We start from the raw sequence: 18,842 nt of genomic DNA on the forward strand, positions 1-18,842 counted from the left end.
AAGAAAACACATTAGTAAGTTATAGTTATACTTGGTAACCAGCAGTATTTGTAGCTCTGTTTAATTGCACATATGAAGATGAGTTGCTCATTGATTTGTTCTGTTTGAAGAAACAAACCTTTCTTTGTGTTGAGTAGTAGTAGAAGTAACGTACTGGAAGTAAAGCTGGGCTTCCTAATGCATACATTAATTACCTACTAATGTACTACTAATAAAAAGGATAATAAAACTTAATTTTATTGAAACTGAAGTGCATTTAAAGTTCTTAAGTAGTCAGTGTTCCAGATAGCTTTGCTTTATTTTGAAGTAAYATATTTCTGGGAAGTATTATGAAAAGGATTTGTAAAAAAAAATTGTCACTTTTAAGCAAAGTACACATCAAACAAGTGCAAATAAAGTTGTAGCTCTGTATTATTTTAGTAACATATTACTGCAGTTAAAAAAATTCTTTTCATGTTTAGTATCATATTCAAAACTGCTCAGCTTCAATGACATACTATAGAATTCTGAATGCTAAGTCACATTGACAGTGTTCAGCTGTAGATAGTAGCCTAACTTTTTGGGGTTCCTAACTGTAGGCAATTAGGTTTGTAAACATAGGTATCTCTTTGTAAAATAATTTTAGTTGTATATGCATATTTAACTTTACAATATTTTTTTCCTGTGGAGTCTCTACTTTTTGAGCTCAGATTGTGAATACAGACAAAATAAAATTGTATGTAGTCTTTCTGGAGGCATTTCTGAAATTTGTTTGCTTATGAAATGTGGAATTTGGCTAAAGTACTGTAGGGAATATAGTGGAATGTTTTTTTTCCCTTTGCCATCTCTTAACCCGTTCAACTCAATCCCACATATTTGTTGCCACTCTARGATCCTTGGACTAAATGAAGCTTTTTATCGCTTTAGAACAAAGTTAGTTTTCACTCTGCTGTGAAATTCTGTTAAGTCTTCAGGACAGTCTTTGCGGTTTCTAGAGCAAGATCTCTAGATCTTCCCTAACATCTAGGATTCCTGTTTGTCAGAGTGACTTTTTACCCCTAAATCCAGGATTTGGTACTAAGTAAAACATAGAAAACCCTAATTTAGTATATGTGTCTACATTAAGATAGAAGTGCAGCAAGCATACATGCATTTTATTTTAATTTAATATGCCTTGTTCTCCCTTCATGATTTATGCTGTGTGAAGCCCCAAAAAGTGGCTGTTGGGGAAACTATTGGTAGTCCATGGTCGTCTTCCAAGCCATGGCACAGATTAGGTCAACCATGCTGTAATCTAAACCTGCTGGCTGGAGTCCTTGAGCARCTTAACTAGTTATCAGTGATGTATTGTACTTGGCATCTCCCCTGCTTGTCCCCCAGACACTCCCATCCCTATGGCAAGAATCAGCCTCAAGTCCCACGGAGGTTCTTCTGCACCACACGAATCCCTAAGAAGAAAAGCACAGCCAGTATTTTGCTTTGGAGGAGTTGCATGGCACAAAGGAAGTGGAGCAGAAGAATCTCCAAAGTGTAACTTTAAGTGCTTGTTAAGAATTGCAGGTTTTATAGTCTGAATCATGAGATTTATCTGTTACACAACAGCTGCTGTTTTTTTGAAACTCAATTTAAACACAAAGTAGGAATACCTAAAAATTTTCCTACTTGAGCAGAATGCTTCTGCCTTTTCCAAACTCTCCTGTTAGGGAAAAGAAGGAATATCAATGCAAATATTTTTCATTTCAACCCACTAAAATGACATGCTGTGAAGCTCTTGTTTATCTGAATATGTATAAAATGCTGATTTTGTCATCTTCAATTTCTAAAGTTAGCTGTACAACTAGGAAGTTAGTTGTAGTTCTGTTATTCGTAGACCTATTTCGGTTACCTGTTGCAGGAGAACACATCAGGATGGAAATTTTATTTATTATTTAATGTAGTTGCAGTTGGTAAAGTGATGATCATGTTGCGCACGTACCTGCTTTTCTTGGCAGATGTTGTAGAGTAGTTATCTCTTCCATATATTTTTAATGTCTTCTGAATTTACTACAAGAGGACTTACAGGATAGTGGCATTATTATCTGGGACAAATACCATCAACCACTGTGAAAGGGAGGTTTGTAATGTGCTTTCCACTGTAAAAGTATGCATAAGTATTCCTTCTGCAGTACAACTCCAAAAGTGACTAGTAAGATAGCACAGGAAAGTGCAACAGCCCAGTCCTGTGTCTGAGAGTGGCAGAGTTTCTGTGAATTGGATAAGTTTGCTTGTTACCAGCAATAAACCTTTTTATAGAGGGGAAATAGTCTAGAGAGATTGAAGCTGAACAGAACATGACTCACCAACCAGCAGAATTCTAGCTCGGTTAATTAGATTTTAAAAATATTGGCAAAGAAAATAGATAATAGGTTTATTGTATTGTAAGCCAGTAAGCTAGATCTGTGACTTTGTGACTTGCTGTGTCTTTGATAAACTCCTTAAATGCTGTGTTAGTGCACATCAGTTTTGTAAACATTAGTGGCCAGGTAGGTAAAAGACGAAATTAAAACATGAACTCTAAGGAATATATTTGCAAAGTGATGAATGAGATTTATTGCATTTACCTGTTTGGGGGGTTTTCTTTCATATCAACATTTTTAATTGTAAAATCAAGGAAGAAAAAATGAATTTACCCTTCTAGGTTTTGTTGTTCRGTCTTAAAGAGAATGTTTGAAGTATTACATTTAAATGTTTGTATCTGCCAAATAAGCAGTGTGGATCAAGAACTTAATTCCAGTTCAGCTGAACACCAGTAATGTCTTCCCTTATTTTAAAGCACTGAARGTCTTCCAAAGCGTGGGAACTGTCAAAATCCCCAAAAAGTACTACATCACTTACAGCAAGGGTCACAGAGACCGTCATATGTCAAGCCAAACTTTCTCGTYACAAGAGTTCACATCTGTGATGGATGAAAAATTCAGTGTTGGCAGATAAATACTGGCAAAAGTATTCTTCAGTTACTGTCCATATATAAGTGTTGGTCATCTGCTTTGCAGAGGTTCTGAGAGCATCTAAAATTCCAGCTGGAGTTGAGGGGAACAGGAACTTGCACATCAGTGCAAGTCAGAAATCTGTGCTGATATTCAGAAGGACCCTACTTAGAGATAAGTAATGCCAGGTAGCTTATTACAAAATTATTTAGTTTAAAAAGGAATTGGGACTATGTTAAAAACATGGTTTTCTACATATGATCCATAGATAATTTTAAGGGTTTCMAAAAAAGAATTTAAGAAAAACAAGCTAGTTTTTTCTAGGCTTAACTTTGTTCTAAATGAGTCTACATCTCAATTAGGAAAAAGATAAAAAAATACTGCTTCAGTATGTCTAAGGCTTTGACTAGAAAAAGATGTTATTCTGTTAAATTGAAGACTGTTTTGTGTTTGGATGTTAATACAGTTCCTGTGTTAGCTTGACAAAGCTACATCCAACAGGAAGGTATTGTCAAATGAATTACAAATTAACCCCTCTATTTAAAAAATATATATATATTATTTTTATATATACATACACACACTTCAACTAGTTGAATACTTAGCTATGAATCTGCTCTTTAGTGTATGAAGAGGACTGTAGCTTTTCAGTAAATGCCTTGGGATAGAAACTAACTGAAAGGAGTATCTACCTCTGTAATGCATAACGTGCATCTTTTTTGTGCTTTCAATGCTTTTAGCTTCATCAAATCCAGAAGTTATCAAGATCAGTTCTGTGTTGGATATAGCATCAAAGGTGGAAGAATATTACAACATAGGGTATGTCGTAGGAGCTGTTCATCCTATTATACTGCCGATTGGACGTAGAAGGCATTTTCCTGCAAGTCATATGTATCGCGTGGTGCTTTCACGATTAAAATTAAGGTAAGAGGAATAATTTAGAATACGTTGGTTCATTGCTTATTGAAGCCATTTCTAAGTATTGCTTACATGCATAATATTATTAACTTGAAATAAGCACCTCAAAGAATCAAATAACCATTCTTTGTCTACAACAGTGAGCAACTTGTTAGCATTATTTTTTTTTTAATCCTGAACATTTAATAGAGTAACACTTAGTTTGCATTAGTAAGTATCCAAACAAATCCAAAGTCTGTCTTACAACAGAATTGTAAAACACGTTTTACAATTTACCTTATTTTTAATAAATATTTATAATAAGGTACCTTATGTCTTAGAACCCACTGCAGCAAAAAGCTAGGAGAGTAATAAGCTTTTAATTCCCTCTCATTCATTTTCAAAACTTCAGTATTTAGCTTTTCCCATAAGAGTATTGCTCCCTGAAAATCACTAAAGTATGAAATACTTTCAGCTTGGTCGAGATAAAGTTTTTTCTTCATTCTTATAAAGAAACAAATAATCGTTCTGTGATTTTGTGGGGAAATGTGTATAAAAAATTATTTTAGTCACTGAGGGAATATAAAAAATTGCTTTTGTCACTGAGGGAAAGTCAGGAGCTTTTATATTCCTGCTCTGAGATCTTGTTTATTGCTGTTATTCTCACAGCGTTAAAATCACCATGTGATCATACAGAAGATTTACAAACAAGTGTTACTCTTCGTTCATTTGAATGCAGAGTAAAGAAGAACCTTTTGTTCTTAATTTGAATAGCTAGAAAAGTGGATTTCTTACTTCATTCAGATCTCTGATGCTTCCCCTTCCTTTCTCAGTCCTGGGGCAATGCACAAAGGCTCTCAGTTTCTTATGGAAGGCTGGATAGACATGAATCTGACGGTGCCCCTTGCAGCTCTGCTAGTACTTCTATAAAACATGGTTCACTTCAGAGAATTTCTYGGTCAGATGCCTTACTTAAACAAGCATTGTCCATGGCATTTGATGTCATTTGTTAATGAGAGCTCATACAACTGACTTTCATAAAATTCATCTGCAACCAGGTGAATGTTGTTCACGTGGACAAATGCTCAGAGAAGCAAGGCAGAATATTGCTCTCGAGCTGACGTTGCAACGCACAACTTCCACAATTCAGTTTATTCCTGTAGCTGCCGTATGCTTACGAGTTTGTGATTTGAACCTTTATGCCCTTGAATAAGAGAAGGACAAAAACCTGCACCATCCAAATTCAACTTCTGGATACAAGTTCTCAATTTCCTATGCAAATGTCATATGTATCTGTGGTTTTCCTGTAGACAAATGTACCTCAGAGTTCTCCAGCTGCTGTTTGGAAAGTGACCTTTAACAGCTTTCACTGATGTTTCATTTTAAGGCAAAAGTTTGCGTGAAAAAAACACTGAAGAAAATACCCTTCTGTTGTAGATGTACACCARATGTTGTTGTCCAGGTAACAATGGTACTGGCYTTAGCCAAAATGATTCATAATGTTYTTGAACATTAACTGGGACTCAAAGCATTTAGGATTCTGAAACCTATGAGTGACTCAAACACCAAAACTCACCAAAAGTGATTATTACTGCATTGTATTTCTAGTATTTGCCTACACTGCTATTTCATAAAATAGTTGTGACTGTGCTCAAATTTCAAAACTAAACGGCGGCCTATTAACACTTGTGAAAGTACCATTTCTTTTCTTAGTATTTTTTTCCTACAAAACCTGTTCTGTTTTGTGCGTACTACATTTATAGCTCACATCTGTATTTTTTCCATTATTAGAGATAGATGTTTTAGATTTATTTGCTATGAAAGCAAGACTCTTTAAAAAAAAAAAAAAAAAAAAAAAAAAAAAAAAAAAGTTTAGAGGTTTTTTTTCCTGTTCAGTTCAGTTTCCAGGAAATGCCATGAGCAGCCTTCAAGTGAAATATATATTAAATATTTTTATTCTTATCCTGACACTGTAGTACGCAGTACCTTGCTTCATGTAAGACACTAGATGAAACAAAACACCAAAAAATGCTCACTGAGTTTTAAGCAGAAGTATGAAAAAGTATTGCCAGATTTCATTCATAATCTTTATTCCAAAAGAAAAGAAAAGAATTCCACATGCAAGCATTTGTACAAGTTAGCAGCAAACTACTGACAAAGACTGCTTTCTTTCTGTGTTCTAGCCAGAAGCATACAGCACCCAGAGGACAAAGGCACCCCAGGCTGGTGATTGAGGAATGTCCTTTAATGTGTGAAACACTGACAAATGAGGCAGTGAAAGAACTGTTAGAAAAGGTATTGGAGTGTTTTTACCCAAACTTCTCACAGGATTTTTATTTCTAACATAGATGTAATTTATATTTAATGATTGAGGGGCTTGAATGTGAGTGGGTTTTTTTCTTCTAGTTTAGAATTTTAACTTTATTTGTGCTTTATATAATCTACCCGTTCTTTTCTTAATGTGAAAAGAGTTATTTTTCTTCTTTAAATGCTTTTTCTAATTTAGGATTTAGTCCTGTGTTCTGTAAAGTTTTGGGGGACTGGACATTTATGTTACTGGAAGTAGAATCGAGCCTAAACTTTGAATCAATCTTTAAAGATTTTAAAATATTAATTCTAGAAAAAACTATTCTGCAAGCATTTTTTTGAAGTTTTGTGTTGTTCTGTGTTAAGCAAGGTATTCATAACGAAATTTTTAAGAAAGGTTTTTTCATTTTTTTAATTACAACAAAAATACAAAATACACAGTAGTTTTAGTACTTTGCACTTCTTTTGAAAATATTGTATAGTTGAAGAAAACTAAACTTACTCTACAATGCAAGCTGTTGTTCTGGTTCTTTTGTGTTTCACTTCCTCTGTAAAAYTGAAGACTTACCGAAACAGGAAATTATTGTTATTACAAGAGTTAATGATATCTTTACATTAGTTACTAAATAAAGAAGTTGAGGAAAAAGTGTGAAAAAGTGTATTGGAAATATTTAATGATCTTTGAAATTATCAAAGAGATGCTTAAAGTTTTTAAATGGCTTGTTTTGAAATTGTGTTTCAGGTGTTTCAGATTTAAAATTGGACTCCAATACACATTTATACCATATGTGCATTGCCAGGTTGTCTGTATAGTGGGACAAGACAAATATTTAAAGAAAAAATGTGGTTGAAATTAGCAGTGATTCAGTCTTCCAAGGAAATCTGGAATATAAGAACTACATGAAAATAATTTGAGTTTAAAATGCTCCCAGTGTTTTAAAAAGACTGAGTCAGTAATCCAGTGTAACCTTATTGTTTTTGAAAGACCTCCTGAGCCTGCAAGACTTTGACACTAGGAAGAAAAAAACAAAAAACAAAACCTGAAAAACATCATATTACCTCTTTTTCCACATGCTGCTTGTCATRTTTAAAATTTTTTTGGTTGTCTTAGAAAAACAGCTGCTCTGTGCAGTCACAATAATGGCTGAATTTTGGGCAATTGTAAAATCATTCCTATGCATCGGTAATGGTGATAAACAATAACACTTCAGTCTTTCATGATACTAAAAAACGCATGGTAGCACCATCAGTTGTTTGAGTGTTACCAAATCTGTCAACTGAGTAGTTCATATGGGTTAAGTCGGGTAGAGAGCCTTCCCTCTCTCCCCTAACTTTTTTCTAGATCGGGATTTGTGTATCTCCCTGCGAAGACTTCATTGCTCAGTGGATTTGGTAGCACAGGATGTCGGTGGGATCGCCTTCCTAGGCTACAGCTTATCCCAGCAAAAAAAMCAGCCGTATCCCACAGCTGCCACGTACTCTAAAGTTGTATTTCAACACCTCAGTGAGAAGAGAAACACTGTTGGCTGGAAAAGAGTAAAGAGGATTTTCATCTGCTTCCCCCTGTACCTTACAATGGCAGGGAGGAGTGGGACGTTAGAAAATAATAGTGAGGCTAAGTAGCCCATAGAGGAACCAGGGAATGATAAATCTTAACACAAGATAAACAACAGGTATTTCTGAAGTATTTGTGGTTAGTAATTTTAGTACAATTAGTACCACATACATTTAGAGGAACAATACTATTTATTGTGTCAGTATCTTACTTATCACTAAGACACAGSAAGTAAAATACTTTGGTTTTGTTCTAAATGAAGAATTTTGTATATGCTTAAGTTAGTACCAGTACTTGCCACCTTCCTTGACCTGAGCACAAAGGCACTCTGGCAGGCTTCTATTTGCTTTAAAACATGGGCAACCTACAAACTACTTTATTATAACACAAAAGATTGCATCCTTATATTTTCTTGAAAGTCAGCAATCTAATTAAACAAAACATATGTAGAGATGCTTTTTAAAAAAAAAAAAGTTATTCACTGTCTTAAAATCACTTACCAGTTAACTTTCTGTGGTAAATGCAGGTTAATGAAGCCGCTAAAAGAGGAAAGAAGTTTGTGGGATTTATAACACAACATTTACCTCAACCTAAAACCTGTAATGGAACAAACACCGATGGAAATGCAGAGTTGGAATCAACGCTAGGCAGGAGAAACAGGGAACACAGAAGAAAAAATTCTGACGAAAACTACAAGAGCTGGAGTGAGGGGACACTGAGTGGTCAGTCATCTGAGAGTGGGATAGAGGAGGAAATGCAAGCAGAAAGCAGGCTGTCACCGGATACAGATGTCCAGTTTGGAAAAGAAGGCAGCCCTGTTAAACCACGAAGAGGAGATGGTAGTAAATACTATTTATTTATTGCAGAAATAAGATATTTTATAGAGTTATCTTTTTTGGCTTAAAAAAAAGCATTGGAAAAATAATAGAACAGCATATTTTATCAAATACTAGCTTTGGAAGACACTGCTTACTTAAATGTATGCTTATTTCAGAAAACATTTCCAAGAAGGAGCCAAAAGAAATACTTACGTTCTGCACTGTATATGTGCACTGTGGTAATGTGTAAAAATGATATTTTCATACAGACTATTTTAAATGTACTGTTAAAGTTGTAGTTTATRAAATGTGTAAAATTTTCATTTTAAATCTGGTGCTTGATATGTAAACAACAAATATGTGGCTGGAAGAAAGTTTCGTCTTAGAACGATGTACCTGTTCTAAAACTTTTTTCCCATATGTGTTAGTTTTTACCTACTCTTAGTATTCGACCACAAACTTCAAATGTGTTTGCAAGATGGTGCTATAATGATTACAGTTCTCTTGCCTATTTTAAAACTCACAACAAAGGAATCCCCTTAGGTTTAGTGCTACTTCATGCTTCTCCTCAACTTTGTTACAAAGTGAATTTGCATTGGAGAATATTAAGCCTTAAAAAGTTGTTTAAGGAGAAGAAAAACTAGTAGAAAACCTAGTTGYAGAAGACTATATAAACTATATAGTGTAGTCTGGGCAAGATGCTGTCTAAAACAACGTCTTCTGACACTAAAGCATTAAGGCCTTCTCTTTTGCTGGGAAAATAGGTGAGAACTTGATTTAAGTAATCTAATGCATGCGAACTAATGCTAAATAGCACTATATTGAAAACAAGGCAGAATGGTATTTCCACATAAGTGGAGGAAAAGATTACGGGAAGGACTAGAGTTTACCTTGATCTCATAATTCACATCGAATCAACAAACTGTCTGGTCTGTACTGGGATTTTACTCCCATGTTTGTTAGTTTCCGTCATGAAGATAAGCCCTTTCCTGGGAAAGAGAGTAAGTTCTTGAATTATTTTATTTGAATCTTTAATTTCCTCTGTGCACTCTTTTTCTTTTCTTTTTTCCTCCTCCCTGAGTGACTTTCCTTCCTGATTGTGAGGGGAAGGTATTGAGATTACATTTTGACAAAATAGGTTCTTCCCTGATGTGCCATCCGGGTTTTAATTGCTCTCAAAAGCAACCTTTTCACATCCCTGTTAAGAGTTAAGCACCCTCTCTAGTTTGTGGACTGCCAGGATAATGACTCTAGGCACTGAGATAATCAATGTCCCTCTTATTTCTAACACTTGAATTAAAGCAGTTCTCCTACAACATGCTGAGCCTTTGTGGCGTGATCTATTAAAGCTTAACTCTTTCCTTACAGCTTGAAATAGTGTTGAAATAGTGGGGTTTTCATATATAGCAGAATGTAAATCTTGTAATTAAAAAGTGGAAAACTTTTGATTCTGAAGCTCAGAGCAGGTTCTGAACAGAGCTTTGATCAGGCCTGTTGGTGTAAMTGAGTGGATTAGCAACCTGTGCATTTCCTAAAGGCAGAGTTGTCAGGAAATTCTTCAGAAAGTTTTGGCAGGAATGTGCCTGTCTGCTCTGCTACTAGTCAAGTACTCACTCAAATTACGGGGGTTTGTAAGACAACTTCTGAAAATTTACCCCCTTTGCTTTGCAAATGTTTTCTGCAATCATCATTTTTTAAAAAATGATGGTGTGAATTTTTAAAGAAACAGTGTTACATGCATGCAGGTATATACTGCCGCTTCAGTATGCCATGTTCATCTCAGTCTGCACTCAGAAGGTAGAAAAATTGTGTGTCTGAGTGCCAGATTTGGGGAATGATAACCTGTGAGTTTTGATTGGTTATGTTTATCAGAAATTTGTCTCCACCAGCAATATTTTTAAAAGTATAACTAAATAAGCAGAACTTACAGGTTTCGTTGTACTTTGGTGCAGTGTTAGGGTTGTATCCTCTCASTCCTTTGTAAATGTGCTTACAGAAACAGGCTTGCTGCAGTACATAGGAAGGGAAATCAACTGTACCAGGATAAGCACACTTATGCTAATATAGCCATCTATGGAGGTGACACAATAAAAATGTATTCAGAAAGGAAAGGCATCTCTTGTCACTAGAGCTCAAAATTTTGTCCTGAATTCAGTGTGCCTCGTTCCAGGCATCTGATGTCACTGGCAGAAGTGCCACCACCCTAGACCACTCATAACAAGTAGAGGTACTTCAGAGATCAGTTCACACTGCTTACGGTGGAAAATTACCCTTTGGAAATCTCCCTCGGTTCGTGGAAAATTACCCTTTGGAAATCTCCCTCTGTTCGTGGAGCCCAGCGGGACTAGCCTCCCTGCTGGCATCATCTAAAACAAGTTCCTCTATTTTGGCCATGTGCGTACTTCTGCTTTCTAGAGCTTGATGCTGATTCAGGCTGCTTGGAAATGGAAATATTGGACATAATTTCAGGACCTTTTTATTACGATTACTTTTATCTTACTTCCCCAAAACAGCAGCAGACATATATATGAGTGTATCTGTATAATGTTCCTTTTTTAGAGTGTGTATGTTTAGCTAAAATTTTAACTAATCAGGGTTTTCCTGAAATACTGTGGATTTGTGAAATTTAGTTCTTTTGATGAAAGTTTGTTTGTGACTGTTTTTGTAACAACTGTAGTAATACCTAGGTATAGAAAACATTTGAAGTTGYGCACATTTTGTTGTTTATCTTCCACTCCCTCCCCCTTCACCCCCCATTCATCAGTTACTCTGTGGAAAACCCCAATAGGCAGCTAGTTAAGCTGATGGTTAGGCCATCTTCAGAAGAAGATGGGTACAAATGRTTGCTATACAAAACATTCCTAATGTTTAAAAATTCAGAAAATTGTCTTTAATCTTCAGTTAGTTTTGTGTATTTGTAGTCAGAAGTTGCGTGTGTAACAGAGATGAAGTTTGTTCTCTGCATTTTCTCTTGCTTCTGCTATATTTCCAGTACATAACACCCCCCCCCGCCTAAAGGTCCAATGACAACCCAACAGGAATACGTTCAAATTGTTCTTACATTCCCAAGCATGCCCCCACCACCACCACCTTCTTGAGTGGGTGAGGGACTCCAACAGTAAAGCTGTATCAGGAAATAATTCTTGGCACTGTTTTTTAGCATTAGGACACTAGACTGAAGTAGAGAATAATAAAAAGACAAAATATTTTTAATCACTGGCTTCATTTTTCTTTTTTTTTTTTCCTTTTTCTCTTAGATAAGCTCTATACAGTCTTCAATGTTTTTGATGATGATTCTACTTGCTGGACCTATCATGAGGGCAATTTGTCTATGAAAGTAACAAGAAAGGGACCAGTTGTTAGCACACTTGAAGCGGACTGGCTGGAACTAACCACATTTTATTATAAACAAGGATTGTCCTTAATTGACTCTTTTGTGCAATGGGAAGCTTCTAAAGGTAAGTATTATTTCTGAGTATTTTGAGGCTTGTGCTTATTTATACAGGTCTACTTATTTTGCATAAGAAAACTATGTTTTGCTGCTTAAGATGAAGAGCAAAATATAAACATGTTCAGGTAGTATTGTAAATTTGTAGAATCTAATACCTGATAAAGTGTTTTCTGGATAGCTATAGCTTCAAATAATTGAAATATCTATTTTTTTTAATCAAATTCAGGATTTCTGAAATAGAAAAGCAGAGTAGCATTATAATGGAATAAAACTTYTGTTCTCATGGTCTTTTTCTTGTTTTATTTATTTAAAATGAAAACATTGGGAAGAAATATTTAGATATATTTTTTTCCTGGTGTTTATATTGTGCTGCTACTCACTCAAGGTGCAGTCTTGCACTTCACTCAGTATTTCTAATGAGACAAAAAAGCATCTTCAGTTCTTGCTGTGCTTCCTTAAGTCAAGGAAGAAAGGAAGCCTTTCCACAATTCCTAGTTTCTTCAGTTCTTCGTTGGGCTTAAGAATTCTTTCCAAAACCCCAAATTGCTTTAAAAATTTACTATTTACTATTGATTTTTATCTAGCATCCTTATGTAGTTTGTTCTGGACAGATCTGAACATGTGCATTGAGTAGAGAGATTTGCTTCTGTGCTTGTCCTCCAAGATCTCTTCATGTAGCTGGGAGAAGGATCTCCCATGGTGTCTCCTGTTTCTTTGGCTCTTCTGCAAGGATCTACCTGCTCTTTTAGTACTCGCTCAAATTGCTGTGATGATAGAGCTTCAGAGCACTGGATTTTCTTGTGGCTTTTCAAATATCCTTGTGCATTATGACAGTATCAGCTCAGTCTCTGTTTTCCTTTGGAGAGACTCTTCTTGCTCTTTCACCATTGCTAACCTTCACCATCCCAATGAACACAGATAAGCCCCACTAGTACCATTACTGGCCCAAACCCATCACTGTGCGCCCTGCTGAGTGCAAAATGCAGTGCTTTGGCAGATCTGCCAGGCTTTGTGGTACTGCTGCTAGCAACGTTCAGCACGTCCTGTGAYAGGAGATGATGTTCATCAGCTGAAGCTCTTTGAACTCTAAAATACTGTTGTCGCTCAAGTATGTATAATTAAGAAATGTACCTGGGTTTGAACTGAATTTGTCCAAACAGCAGAAATTAGAAGAGGTGCAAAAAACTATTGTCCAATCATTTGAAACTAACATGAAGAAAATGGTAATTTTAATACTGTAATGTTAGGTGAACAGGCTAGGAGAGTCTGACGTAATTAATCTTTCTCAAATTTATTAATTATTATAATAGATATTTCATACCAAATTTAGAGTTTATATTTCACTGTATGAAATATCATATTTTGTCTTTGGCTAAATTTGTTTTAGCCTCGCTCATACTGGGTTCTAGATTGTTGGTATTCCTTCAGAATTGCTTAGGGCAGTCCAGTGTAAGTAAATAAAATACAGAACTGCTGTGGAGAAAAACTGTCTTGTTAAAAGTTCGTTGCAAATTTTCACAGACCTTAACAAACAACATATGGAAGAACTCAGACTGATTAACAAGTGCATTAATTTACTTAACAAAAATGTATTAAAATGGCTTTCATGAGTCATTTTACACCTGGTTGTTGTTTTGTTGTTGCAACATGAATTACACAATAAAGCTAGAAATACAATTGTTTGGGTTTTATATATTTTTACATTTGCTAATGAAATGTGTTTAGTTGCTCAACATAGTTGCCTCGTAGTTTACATTCGAGAGAAGGCAAAGGACTCTTCTGGTGCTTTTGCAGTGTATCTGCCTTTATGGTCCTAATCACTCCAGGACAAACTCTTTCAGTAGATACATATGCTTGGGGGAGAGATCTGGCTTTCTGATTTGAAAACAGAAGGATACTAGAGTTACTAGTCAATCATACACACTATTTTAAAAGCAGTAAAACCCAAGAATTTATGAAGTTCTTCAGATGGCATAATTGTGAAGGCTCSTTTTCTTCTTTTTACTGTGTTACTTTTATACTGTACGTTCCTTCATACTCATCAATCCATTTCTAATTAAGATATTCTGTATTAAATATGGCTTTTCATCCATATTCTGATTAAAAATAACAATTTGTATTCTGTATACCCTCTGCAAGGCTTGGGTTGATGGGGATTTGAAATTAAAATATAAATTTTTGAAAGTTAAATAATATGGTTGCTTTAAATTAAATCTTAGAAATAAAGAGCGTTCTTGAGTTTTGGGTTTTTTTTCAGTAATTTAGCTTTGAGTGTGAATCGTTATGTTTCTGTAACTCTTGCAAAGTAAATTTAGTAATTGTCAGAATATATGGAGAAACTCTTAAGTGCATCAGCATAACTATATTTACATCAGGTTGAATTTGTCAGCTGTTTCCTCTGAAATGGCATCTTTTGTGCATGTAAACAGTCTAAGGCTACTGTTTGTATTGGCCGTCTTGTTTGCTCTGAAATTTTAATTCCTATCTGTTGGAGTCCCTAGGAGAAGACWGACTCCTTTGGGGGAGGATAGGTGAGAAATCAGACCCTTAGTTTTCAATACGTTTTTTTTAGAGCTAGAAAATAACTCTCTGGAGCTATCTYACAATTCCCAGAGGATTGTTTCCAGCAGCTGCTGAAATTAATCTCTGCAGCTGCTGTCCAGCAACAGGTTTGTCGTTCCCTGGAGCTGACTGCTTTTTTCTGTATGAAGAACTAGCCCATCTTTAATGCCCAGAGTATGACTTATTAGAGATTTTGTGCTGCCTTCTCCCAGCAGTTGGTGCTTCTGGTTCTGCCCCACGTGACAGGTATGTATTTCAGAGTCGTGGGTGTGACGCTGCTGGATTGAAATAGATATATTTGAAGGCACAACCTCGTATGTGATTGGAATTCTGCAGCTGATCAAGTGTCTGTAGCCCATGTAAGAAATTAATTTAGCTACTGAGTTGTTCTTAAGCTAAAATGTTTATTCAGGAGATGAATGTTGAGGAGTACTACAGCCAGCTAAAGATTTGCCATCTAGGAGAGAAAAAGTATTTAAGGATTTGCACTCATTACTGTCATTATACTTCTTGTGTGTGCACACGCATTTCCAGTCATCACCTCAATTCTGTTTGTTTTCTTTTACACTGTGAACTGTCTATAACAGCAATTGTCCTTYTATACGTTTTAGTGAAACTAGCAAATTTTAGCTGATGCTTTAATATAAAGAAAGATAATTTTTTCAGGTCAAGCAGCTATAGAAATGCAGCACAATTTTCTTGATTGGAGTATCAATAAGGCTAAAGCATTGTCCTCAACAGAATGGTTAGATGAAGAAGTTAATATCACATGTAACTTTAGTAATTTTTTTYGAGAGGTGATTTTGACATGATATACCTTATGAAAAAAACATTTTTTCTCAAAATACCACTGAGTGGAGGTGCCCTATTTCAATAAGTATTTAAAATTCAGAGTTAATCATGTTTGAATGACAGAAAAGAAATATTCAAACCTTTTATAGGTTGACTGCCCATTTTAAGTGTCTGCCTGCACAGTGAGGAAAGTTTGAAGTCYATGAATTAGTAACATTAAGCATTCATAAATTTTTAGGGAGTTTTTAGAGATATTCATGTGTTTGTACCTGAAGCCATATATTCAGTTCCATATATGAGAGACTGGTAAGGAGATCYGGTAATAAGCTGGCTTTGTGCTCTAAAAGCTTCTTCCGTGATAGAAGGAACCTCAGTTTCCTGTCAAAAATGCAATCAGGTTATGTTTGTGTATATTCTAAAAATAAAATAACATGTCCAATATCTCTGTAAATATGCAGARAAGATATATACACGTAAGTATTTAAATAATCGTAACTCAAATTACATAAATTTGCTGTATGTAATATAGTAAAAATAATATGAATTAACGTGAAAAATAATATAAATAAATGYGTGATATATTTCATACTAGCAAACAGATGTTAAAAAATTTGAACTCCTTTAATTAGGGAGTTTCTGTGACTATCTGGTCAAATTCTTGTATCAGACTAGTGGCGCTCCAAAGGTTTTGTTTATCTGCTTGCCTTTTTAAAAAAAAAAAAAAAAACTTTATCCCCTTCACCTGAAACTGTGGCAAAAATAGTCTTCTCTGTACATATGTGGCATGTTAGAGAAGATTTAAATCTGATATTCTGCGGATTACTTAGTTTTTCTGGTTAAATTTAGTTTAATTTTTTCTTTTTAGTTTTCAAGATAGTCAGCTGTTGAGGTACAGCTGCACAAAAGGCTTCCAGGGTGGCTCTTAGGAGATGCAAAACCAGAAAATGAACCAGCACGTGATGCACAGCTTTAGTTTGGGCCAACTGGATATTGTCAAACTTTCATGAGAAGTAAGCCAGGGAGGTGTGCTCTGGAACTTCCTTCCCATCAGGAATCTTCTTACAATTACTTCGGTTTCAGGCTCTTCCTGTGGTCTTTTATGTATTATTTAAGTAACTGCAGCGAGGCTTTGCACTTTGTGCTTCATTTATCTTGCAGCGCTCTCCCACTGCACCAAAAGCCACATTTATTGTCAGGCATACCACATTGAAGCTGAGTAAAGAGCTTTAGCATGCTGCRGGGGATGTGTTGAATATAAGAGACCTGAATTCAGACTTAAACATGGAAGTGGCTAATGCTTTTGAGAAAATGAAGCCTATATTGGGTTTATAGCTCAATTCCTTTAGGGAAAAAAAGACTCTGGGAAAAAGGCACTATRAATCTGAGTGATTTGATGTCTCAGGTCATTTTAGTTCAGAGGACTTTCCAATAAGAAAATGTAAGCTCATGCATAAATAACTGTAAGATAGGGACTTAAAAATTTATTTCAGCTTACATTCATCTTTATTTTCACAGGGGACTACTTGCCCAAATCTTTAGAAGGATTATTTATCTATGAAGAAGAAGGTTCTGGAGTTCCAGGTTCTAACAGGAAAGGAAATGATGCAATAGTTGTTGAACAGTGGACAGTCATCGAGGTAAATTGGTGATTACTTAGAAATGTAATTTTCTACTTCTAATTTTCTTTGTTTCTTTGTTAGAATCTTTGTATGAATGTTGATAAACATTAAGGATGGTTTCTTGAAGCYGCCTGGATAAACTAGTGCTGAAGTGTTCCCTAAATAAAAGGGGGAGGAAAATAGCAACTGGAAGTTAAACAAGTAGAAAGTGATAGTGAATGAATTACATGTAACTCTGATGCACGTTCTTAGTAAAATTTTAGTTTCAATGTGAAACAAAAAAAATACTCTAATGAAGTTACATTGGGCTACCTATTACCATCATATAAAATTATTTTAATGTTCTTTAATATTTTAATATTATAAGATTATTGGTGTGAATGAGTGACATCTACAAGTAATCACTGCTGGATTATATTAAGGACTTATTTAAAATATTCAGTGGTGAATACATTTACTACATGAATAGAAACTGCACAAAACTTAGTCCTGGCATAAAAAGGTAAAATCCACTGAGGTCAATGGATTTGCTTTATTAAAGCATAGCTCTAAATTTGACTAAAAATATACAGTCTTTAAAAATATTTTACTTTGCGATCATCACTGATGATGTGTACTAAGGACTGTTTCTCTCTGAAGTCATCTTGCTTTGTTTATTTATTATTGTACAGAATTTGATTTTGAATAATTGATGTAGAATGYGGTTGCACATTATTGGTGTAAAATTTCAGAGCAATACATGCAGAAGAAAATGTCATTCCCTTCCTGAAAGATCTCTATTGCCTATGTCAAAAGCTTTTTGTCTGCCTTCAGGGAATGTGCATATGTGATAATATCCACTTTGAAAAAAGTGGGAACTGTGTGATAAAACTGATCATGAGGACCTGGACTTCACATGAATTGGCTTTTTCAGAGTGTTTTTTTTTTTTTTTTTTTTTTAATCTATGGCTTTTTGGATTCTCAGGATTCAAAAATAATATATTTTTAGATGCATATATTCTTGCTCATTTTTAGATTTTATATTACTTCAGAAAATTTTAAGATTTCTGTCAATAGCTAGGTGAARTGTTTGTTGTTCGATTGTCAAGTAAAAAAACTAAATACACAGTTGAGAAATCTGTTCTACAGTTAAACTGAAAAAGTTCTAAGGCATTAATTCAGCAACATGAACAAATTTAGCAAGTGAGATGTGTGCTTTGAAAGTTTTGCTGAATCAAGGCTCATATCTGAAGTTTTTATGCACTGCCTGTTTTTCTAATCTTCTGTAGTCTTGAACTTTTCAAATTGAAAACACTTTGAAATAGTCTCTCTCTTTATATCCGACAATACAATGGGACAAAATCTCAAAGGGTTGTTACGTTATTTGTAAATAAGAAATGAGAATAGTTTGTTACGTGTAGAAATGTAAATAGAACCTGCACAGAGTGTCTTTACTACTTTTTATAATTATTAATGTAGGGATGTGAAATTAAAACAGATTATGGACCACTACTGCACACGCTGGCTGAGTTTGGATGGCTTCTGACCTGTGTCCTGCCTACACCTATTGTACGACATGACAGGTACCCAAGCAGCAGAATATAGCATTTTTGCATATGCTCTACGTTATACATCTCAGAGAATTACCAAGTGACTGTTTTTGTACTGAAATGTAAAAGRAAAAATGTTAATAATGTTAGCTGCATATAAAACTTGAGGCGTAAGTAGCTTTATGCTGGAGGGGCTTTTATGACTATTGATTTAGGACAATTGACTTCAGTGAGTTTCAAACTAGACCAGTAATTCTCAATTTAATATACGTTGTGTATATCCAAACATGAGAAATATTTAATCTAGGAGACTTCTTAGCACAGTTAGAATCCCTAGTAATGGGCTAGCAGTGGGATTACTCGTATG

At 35.1% G+C, this 18,842-nt stretch overlaps 1 protein-coding gene across 4 annotated transcripts in view; it reads left to right on the top strand.

Moving 5' to 3' along the window:
- The window catches only part of RFTN2 (raftlin family member 2), a 34,918-nt gene that overhangs the window by 1,862 nt on the left and 14,214 nt on the right, over positions 1-18,842 (top strand). For 3 of the 4 annotated variants that reach the window (XM_085299476.1, XM_085299478.1, XM_085299477.1), the window contains 6 exons: positions 3,686-3,869; positions 6,026-6,137; positions 8,231-8,543; positions 11,780-11,980; positions 16,843-16,964; positions 18,405-18,508. In XM_085299476.1, the coding sequence (XP_085155602.1) occupies positions 3,686-3,869; positions 6,026-6,137; positions 8,231-8,543; positions 11,780-11,980; positions 16,843-16,964; positions 18,405-18,508 (1,036 nt within the window). Of the gene's footprint in view, positions 1-3,112; positions 3,134-3,685; positions 3,870-6,025; positions 6,138-8,230; positions 8,544-11,779; positions 11,981-16,842; positions 16,965-18,404; positions 18,509-18,842 lie in introns of those variants that run through there. The other variant, XM_085299479.1, reaches the window with a different exon arrangement.

This window comes from Rhea americana, unplaced genomic scaffold (assembly GCF_003343005.1).
Source record: "Rhea americana isolate MKP2758 unplaced genomic scaffold, rheAme1 scaffold_15, whole genome shotgun sequence".
Taxonomy (NCBI): domain Eukaryota; kingdom Metazoa; phylum Chordata; class Aves; order Rheiformes; family Rheidae; genus Rhea; species Rhea americana.